Source organism: Hyperolius riggenbachi, chromosome 7, assembly GCF_040937935.1.
Source record: "Hyperolius riggenbachi isolate aHypRig1 chromosome 7, aHypRig1.pri, whole genome shotgun sequence".
NCBI classification, from domain to species: Eukaryota; Metazoa; Chordata; class Amphibia; order Anura; family Hyperoliidae; genus Hyperolius; species Hyperolius riggenbachi.
In genome coordinates, this window is record NC_090652.1 from 121,390,726 (window position 1) to 121,407,958 (window position 17,233).

General features: G+C 44.1%; 1 protein-coding gene across 3 annotated transcripts in view; it reads right to left on the minus strand.

Moving 5' to 3' along the window:
* DNAAF5 (dynein axonemal assembly factor 5) overlaps positions 1 to 17,233 on the minus strand; it is a 455,154-nt gene that overhangs the window by 390,056 nt on the left and 47,865 nt on the right. For all 3 annotated transcript variants that reach the window (XM_068244601.1, XM_068244603.1, XM_068244604.1), the window contains exons 6-7: positions 16,697 to 16,909; positions 2,855 to 2,998 (exon numbers count right to left, since the gene is read on the minus strand). In XM_068244601.1, coding sequence (XP_068100702.1) covers positions 2,855 to 2,998; positions 16,697 to 16,909 — 357 coding nt within the window. The remainder of the gene's footprint in view (positions 1 to 2,854; positions 2,999 to 16,696; positions 16,910 to 17,233) is intronic.

Below are 17,233 nucleotides of genomic sequence, written 5' to 3' on the forward strand. Positions count from 1 at the left end.
TCATTATTAAGTAGCTAGAGAAGCCCCTGGCTGGAGATCTCATCAGTCAGTGGAATGCAGAGAGCTGGGTGAGTAATCTCTCATTTACGCTCTGCTCAGGACTCTGCATAGGGAAGGAGGGAGGCGCTCCAGGAAGGGAGTGAGCCTCCTTTTTACTATCAGGCGCCTGTAGGCACATGCCTATAGTGCCTTATGATAAATCCAGCCCTGCCAAAGCGTTATGCGACCTGCAGGTCAAATAACTTCACCAGAGGAACAGCGGAGAAACAAGAGCAGAAAGAAGGGACTGGGAAGGATGTATGTGATCCAGAATGATCCCTCTACACAGGCAAGTATCCGAGTCTATTTTTAAGGTCACTTTAGGTTCAGTCTAGGTTTGCTGGATCACATAGGCTCTCCACTACTCTCCAGCCTGAGTTAACTGGGGCCAATGGGTCCACACAGACAATACTAAGTACAACCAACCAGAACGGAAGCCTCATACACATATTAGATGGTTCTCAGCCAATACCAGGATGACTTCAGTTTCAGAAACTACTAAAGCCAAAAGATCAGACTGACAACCATGCAAATGCATATTTAAAAATAGAATTAATACGGTAGCATCCATTTCCCTCCGAGTTCAGGTTTCCTTTAAGTACAACACCCTGTAATGCCTGCAACTACCTGTGATAATCCATCAATCTAATTCTATGCATCAGTTGCATCTATCACAGTTGTGGACATTGTACGTAACTACAGAGGCCAGGTTTTATACTACTACTACTACTAATAATAATAGGAACATTTGTATAGCACTTTTCTCCTGTCGGACGCAAAGCGCTCAAGAGGCCACCCTACAGTGTTAGAGAGTCTTTACTTGAACTCCTTACTGAATAGGTACTGACCCTAAACAGGATTCGAATCCTAGTCTCTCATGTCATTCTTCATCATTGGACTATTAAATGGAAGGCAAGGGAACCTGAAGAAGGACTCCAGGATGTGTTACATAAAAGATACTCCCCAGTTATACTGGATATTGCAAGTCATTTAATTGCTTATTATATGCCTTGATGTGTTGCCAAAAACAGCATTCTGCCACTGAATACACGGTTTACCACAAAGGGCTGTTTCACACCGGGAGCGCTTTTGAAAAGGTTTTCTGATCGCCAGCACTTTTCAGTGTTTTAAAAAGCATCATGAAATCCTATAGGCCATTTCAGCACAAAAGGAGTTTAAATGGACATTCACGATGTGGTTTACACCCACTGCTGTTTTAACAACCGCTGAACCATTGTGTTGGCTTTACAGATGATATCATTGGACTAGAAGCTGCAATGCATATATAGTCCCAAGTATTTACAGGCACGATAAAGTTCCGCAGATTAATAGCTGGTACACACCGTGCAATACTAGTGGCTGGATGGTGTACTGGTTAAGGGCTCTGCCTCTGACACAGGAGACCAAGGTTTGTATCCCCGCTCTTCCTGTATGGTAAGCCAGCACCTATTCTTGGGCAAGACTCCCTAACACTGCTACTGCCTATAGAGCGTGTACTGGTGGCTGCAGCTCTTGTGCTTTGAGTCTGCCAGGAGAAAAATGTTCTGCGTCTGTGTCTATTTTTGATTGAGAAAATGATCAGATCTGGGCAACAAGATACAACCAACAGATTGGCAGTGACTGATCCCAAGCTCAAAATCAATGTATCTTTCTAATGGAAGCAGATTAGACATGCTTTGTGTGAATCTAGAATGACTTTACAGTATATGTGACATAAGTGACTGTATGGTCTTGGCTTTTCTGGTCTTATCGTACATTTTGTTGTATTGATTACAAAAAAGAAAAAATGTGTGCATCAACCAAGTAGAACCTGATAAATCTGGCTTTGCAAATTTGGCCTAATTGGCTAATCACGAGCTATTGCTCATGCAAATAAGCATTTGCTTTCGCATGCCCAAATATGCAGGGTCTAAAACTAATACCGCAAAGCGGTTGCCCTGCGGGGATTAGTTCATGCTACATTAGCACTATCCAGGACCGCCAAGGGGAGGCTCCTCAATGCCCCCAAGCCCTTTCACTGCTCATAAACCACACAGCGGCACCCCCTGGGGGGAGAGGTGCAAGCGACCTCCCCCCCAGCATGACCAGCTCCGGGAAGAGCCGCCCGCATCCACCTCCCAAAATTAAAACCAGACACTTACCTTAACGTCCATTGCGTTCTGCTGCATGTGCATGACCTGGGCGCGACACATAAGAGGAGTGAAGCATGGGCCCCCCCAAGCTTGTGGGGCTCAGGGGTAGCTCACACGCAACGCTCCAGAGGGAGGCTACATGTGGCACTCCTGGATAGTGCTAATGCTAGTGCTAATGTAGCTTGAACTAATCCCCGCAGGGCATCCGCTTCGCATATTTTGGCATGCGAAAGCAAACGCATATTTGCATGAGCAATGTTTCGTGATTAGCCAATTAGGCCAGATTTGCAAAGCCATATTTATCAGGTTCTACTTGGTTGATGCACACATTCTTTCTTTGTTGTAAACTACATTTTGTTGTATTATACAGAAACTCACTACTGTGTGTTTTTAATACTGTTATTGCAACCTGGACTGGAATATCCACTGAGAAAAATGATGCCTCGACATAAGAATGATGAGCAATACGATTATTATTTTGAGGTTGTAATAATGTTCACCTCTAGAGGGCAGCAAACGTATGCATTTACCTCAAAAGAGAATCTATGGACAATCCACGCTTGTATCCAGCTTATAATTCAGTCTATACTGTACATAAAGAAATGTGTGCATAAACCACAGGATCCAGAGATAAAGGATTAAGTGGGTGTCAGAAAGCAGACAGACTGAAGCGATAGTATTACCTTTTCATAGAGGCTTTCAGAGGCTGGGCTGGCCATTATGCTTATCAGCACTTTCATGCAATGGAGGCTGATATCTGTACAGTACTGCTGGCATATGCTAATCAGAGACTGTATGCAGCATAGCAACTGCTCCAGGTACAGCACCTGTCAAATGGAAAGACACATTAGACAGAAATAGGGCCATTGTTCGCAAGCGCAGATGAGAAATATAGATAGTCTGACCTGTTAGCTAGTCGATTAAAGCATAAAATGATACTTCTCAGTCATCACATACCAGACATACCTCTCAGACGGCCGCAGATGAACACTTAAGATTAGCCCACATTGACACATTTAGCAGTCTCACATTCACAACACTACCAAATACACAGATTTCAGTTACAGCATCATAAGAAAAAAAAAACTGGCATTACAAAGCAACAAAATAAGCACAGTAGCAATACCCTGTGGGTGGAGACAACTTATATGCGTAAAATAAATCACATTCATAATGGAAGCCTGTAAAAATATAAAATGCTACCAATTTATGACACTTGTGTCTTCGATTACCCATAGACACAACATAAGGGATAGTATACAATGCAACTAGGCTGGCACTTCCTTAATTTTTCAACATTATTGATGTAGCTAATGCTAGGTACACACGATGCAATTTTCTGGCAGATCGATTTCCAACATGTCCGCTCTGATTTCTGATCGATTTCCTATTGCAGTGAACAGAAAATAGAAATCGATCTAAAAATGATCGGAAGTCAATCGGTAATCAGATCAGACACGTTGGAAAAAAACGATCTGGCAGTAAGTCTGTCATAAAAATCTCATAGTGTGTACCAGGCATTAGCCAACGTTTTGACACATGCAAGTCTTCAGAGCAAATTGTGACAGTTGCCTGCTGCACTTGCTAATACAGGATGTGCTGACCACACCTGGCTTCTTCAGGTTCCTCCAGAGTAATAAAACCTGTGACCCTCGCATAGCCGGGATCATTACATGCTGTGTGTAACTGTAAATACATTGTTATTTTCAAAAAATAATAATTCCAGTATTTGTAAAGCGCTTTTCTCCTGTTGGACTCAAAGCGCTTGCGTGGCAACCACTAGAGCCTAGGTTCTCAACGTGTGGTACGCGTACCCCAGGGGGTACTTCTGATTGTTCCAGGGGGTACTCGGGCTTTATATACTTAACCAAGAATAACAAATTTAGAGTTGTAGAAAATGATAAATCCTACTTAAACAACACCAAATTAATGTTTTAGCTATTTAAAAGCAATAGTAAAGGCTTGGAAATAGTTTAGAACCAATTATCATGTACTAGCTTTAAATATATATTTGTCAAGGGGTACTTGTGATAATGTTTACTATGCTAAGGGGTTCTTGGTGATTACAGGGTTTTAAAAGGGGTACATACCAATAAAATGTTGAGAAACACTGCACTAGAGCACACTCAGTAGTCTATGTCCCATCTGCAGTCTAGGGCCAAATTAATGAGAGCAAATTAATCTACCGGGTATGCTTTCAGGATGTAGGAAGAAACCTACAAAAGCACAGGAAAATGTACAAACAGCCTGCAGACGTAGTCCCTGCCCCACGCCCAGAACTCTATTGCTGCAAGGTGAGAGTGCTGGAGTCATTGTAGGCGTCATGTAAGCATGACCTGATCCCCATTTTGCTTGCAAGCTGGACAAAGAGAAAACAATAGCAGTGGCATAGTGGTTGGTACTCTTAGATTCCATTCCCGACCTGAATGCTATCTCCATGGAGTTGGCATGTTCTCCCTACACTTGCAAAGGCTTCTTCCAGCTCTGATGTTCGAATCTCGGCTCTGCCTGTTCAGTTAGGCTGCATTTCCACTTGTGCGGTGCGAATCAACGTGGTAAAAATTCTCATGCGGATGCAAATTTCGCATGGATGGCGATGTATGCAAATTTAACCATGGCAGTGCTGGTGTGATTTTCCATTGTTTCTATGCGAATTCGCATGAAAATTCGCATGCGAATTTCCTATTAAATGCATTGCATGCGATTCGCATAGTGGTATGCGAATTCTGATGGCTCTGCCATGCGAATTTTTTCTGCACAGAAAACCGCAAAGGAATCCTGACAAGTGGAAACGGTCCCATTCACTTGTATTGCTATGCAAATTCGCATGCGAAAAACGCATGAGAACTCGTGATAGTGGAAATGGGCCCTAAGCCATCACCTATTCAGTAGGAGGCCTTTGGCAAGTCTCCCTAACACTGCTACTGCCTATAGAGCGCGCCCTAGTCGCTGCTGCTCTGGCGCTTTGAGTCTGCCAGGAGAAAAGCGTGATATAAATGTTATTTGTCTTGTCTTGATGTATTTTATCTGTGGAAGGGTCTACTGAAATCCCAGATGGCACTTGGGTGAAACTTATTGCACATTCTTCATGTGTGGTTTCTGGGTGCTGATTTTTGGGTCGTGTTTCTGCATAGTTTTATGCATTTCACTGTCACCATATCATTGGTTGATTAGATAACTGTGTGAATAAACAAACTTTTTCTTTTTCAGCAGGTATAAAGAGATAATTTGCATATTCAGTAATGGTGCATTGTGGGAAACAACCGTTGCTCACTTAAAGAGAAACTCCGACCAAAAATTTAACTTTATCCCAATCAGTAGCTGATACTCCCTTTTTACATGAGAAATCTATTCCTTTTCACAAACAGACCATCAGGGGGCTCTGCATGACTGATATTGTGATGAAACCCCTCCCACAAGAAACGTTTGAACTTTTGGCAGTTTCCAGTCTGGGAACCTTGCTGCATTGTGGGAAATACAGTAGCTGTTTACAGCTGTTTCCAACTGCCAAAAACCATGCAGCAGCTACATCCCCTGCCAACAGTAAAATGTTCACTGGAGTTCCTCTTTAAAGCAAATTATCGCAAATACCTACTGTTTCAAGAAGGCACATTACACTGACTAGTTAAGAGTATAGAGCTTTTCAGTACAGCCAGCATCTAATGATTTATTTCCTTTCGCTGTACACAGCTAATATATATTCACACTATTTGGAATGGGGAGATGGTTATCGGACACCAGACGCCATGCAGATTAGCCGGTAGCTGTAAAGGTTGGCGTTAGGTCTCCCCTACCTATGTTCTCTGGTTACTTAGGTTTATATGAGGCTCACATTACAGCAGTGCAGCTGCTGCTTCCCTGTGGCTTGTATGATCTACGGGAAACTGCTGGCCCGTGCAGAACAAATGCATTAAAGAGCTCTGTAACCATTTCATTTTCCAGCGCCTTGCTTGGCCCAGACGCCACAGACAGGAATCCAGCCCAATCTCGTGTGAAAAGGCCAGCCGGGAATCTGCAAACTCAATCGCAAAAATCAGCAGAATTTAAACTGGACTAAAACCAACAGAACAATAGTCAGATGTTGTAACATCATTAAATGAAGCTGTAGCTTTTCACCTCGACAGTTTTAAATAACAACTATAGTGCGTGTAATTTTATTGAGTTGGTTATTGGATAGGAAGAACATTATTTACATCTTTTAAAAGTTTTTTTTTGTTCTTTATAAGTTTGTAGCTGGAAAATATCTCTCCAAATCTCCTAGTCAGCTGCTTGATTAAGGCTTTTTAGGGCCCATTCACACTTAAAAGCACAAAACAGCAGTGCTTAGCGCTACCTTTTTGCGCAGGTGATTTTACAGCGATTAGCGTGGTAAAATCACTGTACACTCTCGCGATTCCTGACGGTAGCGATCAGCACCTTTATAAGCACTGTATCGCGATCGCTCCTGAATCACAAGAAAATGCTGCATGCAACACGTTTTGTGATTGCCGCTAATTGCAAAACGCCCGTAATTGGTGGCAAATCTCCCAGTGAGATCACTGCCATAGGGCTAACATTGTGCTAGCGCTTTATCGATTAACGGGAATCACCCGCTCATCACTCTAGTGTGAATGGGCCCTTAGACATAGATAAGGTGGCAGTAAAAGAGAAGGGCAACAAAGCTGTTTTTAAAGACAACAGCATGGCTGGGTTCTGAAAGCAGCAAGGAAGCTAAAAAGCCGGTTTCTTGACATTTTTATGAAACAGCTTAGAAGCCAGGCGATATTAATTAACATATGGGCAGGACGATGCTTTCATTTTAAAGTTTTCTGGGCAAATATTTTTTTACAGCCATTAAAGAGGCACTGTAGTGACCAGTAGTAGAATGCAGTACATTTTTCAGGATACCCACTTTTACACCAATATATGGCTGTGTGTAGGTATGTCACTCTGCCTTCCCAGAGATGCTTAGCTTAGGCTGTTTAGCTACACAAAATTATACTACCAGAGCATTCTGGGAGACCAGGAGTTAGTTTCACTGGCTTTGGAACTCTCAGAAACATTCTGTGGAGCTGCACCAGACAGGACTAAAGATGTTGCCACCTGTTACACATGTACATATTTGACGCCATCTCTGCCAAGTTGCACATACCCATATAACATCTTTTTACTGTTTAGGTCAGGGGTCTCAAACTCGCGGCCCGCGGGCCATTTGCGGCCCTCGATACAATATTTTGTGGCCCTCACCGCAAAAGCTTCCTTATAGTTCACTTCAGTGCATCCCCGCCGCTGAACGAGGGCTGCAGAGCCCCCAAATCGCCCAAGGGGCAATCCGCCAGCATTTCCTGGAAGGGGCAGAGCTTTCAGCTTCAGCTCTGCCCCTCCTGACGTCAATCGCCGCACGGATCGCCGCCTCTGCCCGCCCCTCTCTGTGAAGGAAGAGTGAGAGGGGCGGGCAGAGGCGGCGATGCGCCGCGATTGTGAAATTCCTTATGCGGCCCAGCCTCATCCTGACTTTGCCTCCTGCGGCCCCCCAGGTAAATTGAGTTTGAGACCCCTGGTTTAGGTAGTGGGGGAGGGATGGCTGTAGGCTGTGATGGACAGGTAGCTTAAAAAAAAACAATCTAATTCCCTCCCATTGGTATCTAAATTGTGTCATTAGTTTTAATGGCCTAATACTGTTCTGATTGCTGGGCAATCTGTAACACTAATACAGCATAGTGACTGGGCAATGGCTGAAGAAGTGCAAAAGGAAATAAAGTTGTATTTAATGCAAAACAGCTTTAATAGCAATAGACTGAAAGTGGACCTAAACTTTTGCACAGGACACAAGGAAAACAGAGTGAAATGCACCCTGTATGTATTTAGAGAGAAGAGCCAGTCTAATTCTCCCTCAGCTTTAAGTACTCACAACTGTAATTTGAGCTCTCTGTTGTGTCAGCACAGAAATTCAGCAGTTTCGGCAGACAGCGAATATGTAAACACAGGATGTTAACCCTTTTGCTGCTTCCATGAAACCAGAAAGTAGACACACCGTAGATTTATTTGCAGGAGTTCTGTGAGCTTTAACAAAGAAATGCTATTTCTTTAAAGGTTATTATGCTGGTGCTTATCTTTTAGAACAAAGAGGAGGTTCTGAGTTCAGGTCCACTTTAATAAAATGTTTTACTGTTACATGGTAAGGGAGTGTAGCCTTCTGGGTAATCATTTACAGGTTGCATAAAGGTTGGCAAGTTAGAAGTTGAGCGATTCCAGTCTTGTGCCTCTAGCTGGACATGTTGCATGCAACAATGTTTTGCTCTCACTAGAAAATGGTTTCACAAAATGTACTATCGTATTCCCTGACTGGCTAGAATGGGTCACTCAGCAAAGCAGTAACAGTTTCAAGTGCCTACATCCCACTAGCCATCCTCCACAATGCATGTATGTATGGTTATGTCAGGTAATCCAACAATACTGGAAGTCAGAAGCACAATTTCTGAAAGTTCACTTACTTCTACCTGCATCTGTGTCATTAAAGGGTTGTATGTTGGGCATTCTAGAGGAATTCCCATCGAATACCCACACAAAAAAAAAAAAAAAATCTGACTAGCAGGGCCGGCTCTTGCTACAATGGGGCCCTGGGGCAAAAGTAAGCTGGGCTCCCCCCGATCCCCAGTATAGTAGCCTGATATTCCTCCATCCCCCTAAATTAGCTGCCGGCCAGAGGCCCTCCTGCTCCCCCCCCCCCCCCCCCAGCTGTGGCTTCCTACCGGAAGCCCCCTGCGCGCTTCCATCACTGCGGCTGCCGCCAGAGGGCTCCCACGTACTCCGCCTCCGATGTGGCTGCCAGCCAGAGGCCCCGTGCACTCCCCCCACTGTGGCTGCCAGACAAAAGCCCCCCCCCCCCCCCACACACACACTCCCCCTCCCCCCAACTGTGATTGCTGGCCAGAGGCCCCCTGCGCATTCTCCCCACTGTGGCTGCCGACCAGAGCCCCCTCCCATGCTCGCTTCCCCCCAGACACACTCACCTCCTCCAAGTTCCAGAGGATATAGCTCCCATCTGTCTACCTTGTAGCGATTCTGTCCTGTGCTTCTTGCTTCTCCATTTGGGTTCTAGTGCTTGGAAGTGACAGCCCTGCTGACCAGACTACTATACTAATATGCCAGGAAAAGCTTTAGTTATGAAGAGAAAGGCACACTCTGCTCCTTCTTTAGACAACTTGAAAACCATTATCAGTCATGTTTTACCATATGACAAGTTGGCTTGAGGTCAGGGGTCACCCCAGATTGTTGAATAGAGTATGAAATGCCTGGGTGGAATGGTTAAATTCTGTAATGTCTAGCACAGACATACATATAAAAATATTGCAGACCTATAATGGCATAAGGGTTTTACTTAAGTCACTTCTCTTGTAGAAATAAAAAAACCTGGGGTTAAACATGGTCCTTGTTTCTATTTCAGGGATATACTTTGTACTAGATTTGCAACGTTGTTACAATGCCTCATGTACTGATTTACATTGTAATACTATGTGCTTCCAACAACGTCAGACCTGCCCACTAGGAAGCATTTGTGACAGGAGTCGGGCTTAAACTCCAGGCAATGGAGCAACACCACAAATGTCTTGGCAAACCTGAAATCGATAAGTTGGAAATCAGAAGACCACTGAAAAATGGAGCTGGGAACCTAAAGTGAATGTAATGTGGCAAGATTAAGATACCTGGGGCTTCTTTCAGCCCCCTGTAGTGCTCCTGGTCCCTCGCCGTCATTCCATTCAGCAGCTCTTACCCTTCAAAGGTTGCATGTGTAGTCCTGGGTTTGTAAAAATTGCTACTGTGCTTACGCTGAACACTCCTGGCTATGGGGGCGCGGTTGAGGAGCTGCGTGGCCGAGGTCGCTCGCAACTGACACAGTCATCCAGCTTTCGGAGGAGCACGGCGGGTGAATGGAACAGAGTGGAACAACAACAAGGGTCCAGGAGGACTACAGGGGCTTTAAGAAGCCCCAGGTAAGGCCACATTACATTCACTTTAGGTTCCCTTTAAAGTGTACCAGAGCTGAGCAAATATAAAAGTTTTATACACACTTGGGGCTTCCTCCAGCCCCATGAGCATGGATCGCTCCCATGCTGCCTTCCTCAGTCTTCTGCCTCTTCCGTATCGGGTCCCGTAACTTCAGCCAGTCGCGGCCAGTCTGCACAAAAGAAGTGTGACCTCTACATATCTCTCCGGCAGCCGTCTGAGGACGGTGGCGTGGGAGCGATCCGTGTACGCGGGGCTGGAGTGAAAGCAGGAAGTAGATACACTGAAATTTTATTGCACAATTTGTATTAGCTGCAACAAATAAATATTTTTCTTTAAAGGTTATGATGCTGTTGCATGTTTCAGAGCACAGAGGTAGTTCTGAGCGAACACGGTAAATCCAGCGCTGGAGACTTGGGCGCAGCAGCGCAGGAGACTTGGGCGCAGCCGGCGCCACCATAGGCCGTAATAGGAACTACGGCTATCGCAGGCACATGGAGTAACTTCAGCGCCGTCAGAAGACGGATCTGAAGTTGCTTTTAAAACAATAATTCGGCTTCCAGCTATTGCTGGAAGCCGAATTATTTCATTCCCCCACTATCCATGTCGGCCTGGAGGGGGAATAGTAATTAACACGGCCCGGACTTGTGCGGCAGCAGGATTAGCCATATACTGGCTGTGTCCTGCGCCCAAGTCTCCGGCGCCGTTCTCTCTCGTACGCGTTCTGAGTTCAGGTCCGCTTTAAGCATCATTAAGAAAAAGACGGCAGAGAAATGGTTACGTGTAAGAAATGTGACAAAGGTGACTTCATTTGGCATTTCATCCTCTCAGCTGCCAGGTGCGCGATTCACAGGCATACACCTGGGAAGGATCCGTTCCATGTAGCCCATTATCCCGCTATTACAGGAAGATCACAGCACTCAGGGCCCTCAATGACAAGGAGTGCTGACACTGGATCAATTTAAAGCGGTAATGTTGACGTCTTGACATGACTGGGTTGCTTCATGAAAGCGTGCTGCCAGGCCGGATTATTCTCCATGTATGGACAGTCACTCATCAGCTGGATATTGAAGGAGTTGCATCAGGCAGTCAGAGGTCTCCAGTACTGCATGGACTGCTTAGCTTTTTGGGTTTTTTTTTCCATTTCAAGCCATCATATACACAAAATACATTGTTAATTATCTGCATATACATCAGCACTTTGGAAATTGCTGCAATCATCACTGCCTGGTAAAGAATAGAAGACATTGTCATTGGAATCTACTGGCTGCTTCCCACGCTGCAACTTTTTTTGTCTGTATTAAATAAACCATTTCAGTTTTGTATGGCAATAGTACAAATGCTGGTTCATTTAAAGCAGACCTGAACTTAGAACTTTCTTCTGTAAAAGATATGCAACAGCATAAACCTTTAAAGAAATCATCTTTTCTTTGTTACAGCCGATACAAATGCTGCAATAAATCCGCAGTGTGTCTACTTCCTGCTTTCATGGAAGCAGACAGAGGGTTAACATCCTGTGTTTACAAATTAGCTGCTGTGCCATGGCAGAGGACATTCCTGAGCTGACACAGCTTAGAGGATCAACTTACAGTTGTGATTAATCACAAATGAGGGGGGATTTGACAGGCTTAAAGGGCAACTTCAGCCTAAACATACTGTCATTACGTTACATTAGTTATGTTAATTAGAATAGATAGGTAGTATAATTTTTTACCCACCCTGTTTTAAAAGAACAGGCAAATGTTTGGGGGCAGCCATCTTTTTGGTTGAAAGGAGATGACAGGGAGCAGGAGACACAGTTCCAACTATCCTGTGTCCTGATTACCCCTCCCAGCTGCACACGCTAGGCTTCAAATGTCAAATTCAAAATGTAAAAAAAAAAAAAAAAATTGCAGCAGAACGAGAACAACAACATCAGAAATCCCATCATGCTTTGCACAGCATCAGGGGGAAAATGCCCGGGCAGTTTTTTTCTGTGCAGCTAAAAATGAGGCTTGTATAAGAGAAACAAAGTTCGGATGCTGTGAAACTGTTAAAGAAACACAAAGCCTTTTCAGTGCTGCTGAGTCGATTTTTAGTCTGGAGGTTCACTTTAACTTTCTAAGTACATACAGGGTGCATTTCTCTAGGGTTTCCTTCTGTCCTGTGCAAGAGTTCAGGTTCACTTTTAACCCTCCTGGCGGTTTGATTATTTCCGCCAGGAGGCAGCGCAGCATTTTTTTTTTTAATCATGTAGCGAGCCTAGGGCCATGGCGACGGGGCGGGATGATCATTGGGAGTCCCGGGCCACCCCTCGGCGCTGCCTGGCACTAATTGGCCAGGCAGCGCACGGGGTCTGGGGGGGGGGGGGGGCGCGGCGCAACGGATAGCGGCGATCGAGCGCGGAGCGGCGGCGATCGGTGTGCTGAAAAAATTAAGTAAATCGGCCCAGCAGGGCCTGAGAAAACCTCCTGCTCGGCTTACCCCGCCAGGAAGGTTAAGGACAACTGAAGTGAAAAGATTGTGGAGTCCTCCATATGTATTTTCTTTTAAACAATCCCGGTTGCCTGACAGCCCTGCTGATCTGTTTGGCTGCAGTAGTGTCTCAATGCAACAAACAAACATACATGCAACAAACATGCAGCCAATCTTGTCAGATCTGTCAATACTTTCAGAAACACCTGATCTGCTGCATGCTTGTTCAGGGTCTATGGCTAAAAGAATTAGAGGCGTAGGATCAGCTGGTTAGCCAGGTAGCTGATATTACTTAAAAGGAAATAAATATGGCAGCCTCCATAGTCCTCTTGCTACACTCCTCTGCTTTAAAGAAAACCTGTACTACAAATTACACATAGTGCAAACTAAAGGTACGTACACATGTCTGGTATTTCTGAACGACTTGGCATTCAAACCCGTTGTTTGAACAACAGTTTGGCGTGTAAACGATCGTTAGACTGATAGCAGCAGTTTTGACTAATCCGCTTGGTGGCTCCGTGGACAAACGACAGTTAGGTCTGTGCATGTGTGCAAATGACTTGTGGTTTGAAAGTCTATTAAGGGGCCCATACACTCAGCCGATCGATCGATTGGTCGATTGCAAATTCGATTGACCAATCGACCGATTTCGATCGATTTCAATTGATCTGGCAGGCTGGAAGATCTAGGTCGATCTGTTGAGATTGCTTATCGTTTTGCATTGGCCTTAATGGAAATCTGATGGCAAAAAAATGCCATCAGATCGATTTTTAATACATTTCAAACTGAAATCTATTCGAAATCTGTTCCTAGTAAAAAAATGTTCCTAAACACATCAGATAGATCAGAAATCTATCTGATGATATATCTGCTGCTAATCCAATGAGTGTATGGCCTGCTTTAGTTTGACAATAATAGACTGTCAAACAACAAGTCCATTGACCAGTCAAACGACATGTAAATTAGCTGTAATTAGTATTTCAAACGTTTCGTCGTCTGTGTGTACAAGGCGTCTGAACGACTTTTTGTTTTAATGACAAGTCGTTCAAATGTCCGGTTTGAACGACAATCAGGCATAAAATCAGAAGTGTGTATGCACCTTAAGAGTGCCCTGTAATGACACAATCTTGATTCTACAAACTTACCAAATCTATTTAGTTGAAGGGTAAACTGAATGAATATACTTTGAATGGATGCTTTAAGTGATCCCTTGATTTACATAGAAGTAATATGGCTGTACAATCAAGATGGTATAATTATCGGACACCTTAAAGTGTACCTGAAACAAAAAGAACACTTGCCTAAGAAGAGGGAAACCTGTGGAGTTTGCAGAAGGTTCCCGTGTCCTCCTCGCCCCCACCGTTGTCGCACAAGGACCCCCAGAACATATCAAACAAAGCTTGGTGGATGTGTTACCATGGCTGCGCTTCTTGCCATGTACGCGCGCAGACATACTACACCTGCTTGAGTACATGCTCTTGCTACTGCGTGGCCACACTCACACAGGCGTGGCACGGCAGTACGCCATGCACGGAGAGGAGTGCGGTCACAAATTTCCAGAGAGTCCCGGGCAGTGGTCTGGACTGGAGGAACCAGAGGCTTCTGTCTTTGTAGGCACATATTTATCTGTTTTTGTTGGCATCCGCCTTGGGTTCTTTTGAAGGGTTTAACTGAATTCCATACAGCCTTGTAAAAGTCACCCTGTTACATCTGGTCTTCTAATTATGGAGGTCCAACAGCGGCAATTGTAACCACACCCCTTCAGTCCAAAAGCAGAGCTACTCCTCTTTCTAGCAGAATTTAACAGTGCAGATAAAGACATGTTCATGTTACTCCTTTGTCTGATGAAGCAGGATTGCACCGGCGAAACGCATTGCATCCTGGAGTATTCAAGTAAAGCTATTTGTTGACCAAAGTCAACAAAATCGAGCGGGGACAGGTTCAATCTCCCCACCTGCTCTATCAGTGGTTGCCTCAGTGGTAACCCTTGTTTGTGAGTGTTATTTTATTCACTAACTTTCTTGGCGTGCTTTAGGGTCTAAAAGCCATGCAATTTTTTCGCAATTTTTTAGAGACTATAAACAAGAAAAAAAACATACCACAGATAGATCTGCAGCACCTCCTGCATATAACTCACTCAGGCATGGGATTACCACTCTGAGCTGTGGATTTCCATCTCGAGCCTGACTCGGGATTACCGCTAAGGAGGTTAAAAACGTGGACCACTCATTTCTAACATACTACACTATTGGGAGTTCTTGGTTTCCCTTTCTGTCTCCTTTCCAGCAGAGGCTGGTTTATTCATGTGGGAAGGCAGGTGGTGTGTTCTTTAAGCACCTCTTCACCCCGCAAAAACATAAAAATGTCATACTTTCTCTTTTGGCAGAGAATACAAGGAAAAATGGTGATTTAGCCCAACTCCAAGCTAATTAAAAATGCCCCAATTCCCTCCCTGTAATGCCTGAATAGTATACTACAATAATTGCCTAGGACTCCTGTATCGCAGTATAACACTCATAGAACTGTTTTTAGCCACTGTCTCCGTTTGTAGAGGAGGTGCTCTTCATCCTAGACTACAGAGCACCCCACTAGCCTCTCCAGAGGCAGCACAGACCTCCTAAGCGGTGCTCTAATACAGGAAGAACTGGCACAGACCAGCAACACTAATCCAGAGCTCTACATGGAATTACAGTACAAGTAACTACAGGGGAGCAGCCCTTGTGACTGCAGGAGGACCCAGAGGTGTAGAGGGGCCCCCAACCACTAACCCTCCCTCACTCTAATAGTTCACATTAGGCATTTAGGTTCTACACATTATGGGTGTGAAGAAAAGATTTCAGTTAAAACACGTTAAAGAAAACCTGAACTGAAGATAAAAAGTCAAAATAACCATACACCGGTCATACTTACCTCCTGTGAAGTCTACTACTCAATCTCTTTTTCCTCTCCTGCATCCCATTTATCCACTCTTATCAATGGATTTCTCTGTCCTCTATTTTAAAAATGGCCATTACCTCCAACAGCTTCCTGGTCAGCACACTGTTAAACTGTAATATCACTCACTTGAGCCATAGAGAAATATGGACATTACCTTGCACATTCAGTTGTAACTGGCAGATGCTGATATATAACTGACAGCAACTGGTATATTTCAGTTCTGACAAAATATTGCCAGAACTAGAACGGATCTCTGTAAGAAGAAAATGGGGAGCTTCTGAGAGGAACTGACAGTGAAGTTAATATAAAATAATCATTTGCAGCTATGTCATGTGTTTATTTTAAATAATTTTCCTCACTTCAGGTTCCCTTTAAGTGTGGAAGGTGCCATAGGAAAACATGGGACTTACTTTGAAAATCAGTTGACCTTTCAGTTATAACTGAGAGCAACTGATTAAGTGTAAACGGGGCCTTAGGCTTTGAGGGTCACCAAGGGGAAGGTTGTGAACATAAAGGGGGCCGCTTCAAAGTTTTGCTGGGGGACCCCAAGTTTTGTAGTTGCACCCTTGATCACAAGATGCCATTTGTTATTTTATTTGTTAAAAGGAAAGGGAAAAGATTTACTAATGTTCCACAAGTGAATTTTTATTAAAGTGGATCCGAGATAAACTTTTACTCAGTGCATAATTGTGTTCCTTACATATAGTTTATAGGGCATTCCTCAAGCCAAATACTTTTTTGTTTTGTTTTAATACTCCAATTCCTTATAAACTAAATAAGCCTCGCCCACAGCTCTAAGTGCCTTGGCACTCCATGTAGCAAGGGCTTTTGGGAGCACAGTCTGGGCAGGAGGAGGAGGTTACTAGCCAGAGATTTCAGAGGCAGAGGGGAGGAGGGAGCAGAAGAGGGGAGTGAGCTGAGAGCTGGAGATGCAGTTGCAGCTTGCCTGTGTGTAATGTGACAAACAAAACTACTTGGCTGCTCTCATTGTATCACAGGAATAAACAAACATGAAACTGTTGAAGCTGTTTGCCGCTAGATATGCTGTGAAACTATCTAAAGTTTAGATAAGATATACAGACAAGTTACTTGTCATACTTTTTCCTCTCAGATCTCAGATTTCCTCAGCAACGTTTATTCCTGGTTACCTTTTCTGACCCTTGGCAGACATCCATGTGGGAAAGAACATCGGCTATATGAAGTAGATAAGGCTTCAGCAGCTCTCTGGAGCTCCCTCTGATGAATGCAGCCAGTACCATGAGGTGGGAGGCCAGGAGGGATCTCTGAAGAGCCGGCAAGTTCAGCTTGAGAAACACCTCAGGACTGACGAAAGCTCCAATTAGTTCTGCTGCCTTTATACTCTGGAGAAAAGACAGACAATTAGCACACGGGGGGCATATTTATCAAAGCAATTACCATTGATTTTTTGTCCTATTGCCTACCCACTTAATCCCAATTGGAAGGAAGTAGTAATCTGTAGGTTTTCTGAGTATAAATTAGTTACTTACAAAATAAGAAGAGAGTTTTGCATAAATTTCCAGAAATGTCATACTGGTACAGTGTAAAACTATCATAGTAATAAGGAGTGGTTGATACCACTTATAAAGCTTGAGAAAAGCTGCACACTGGGGCACTGAACTGTATGTGTTGTTCACCTTCACCTTAAGTTTTCTCCTAGGTGATTG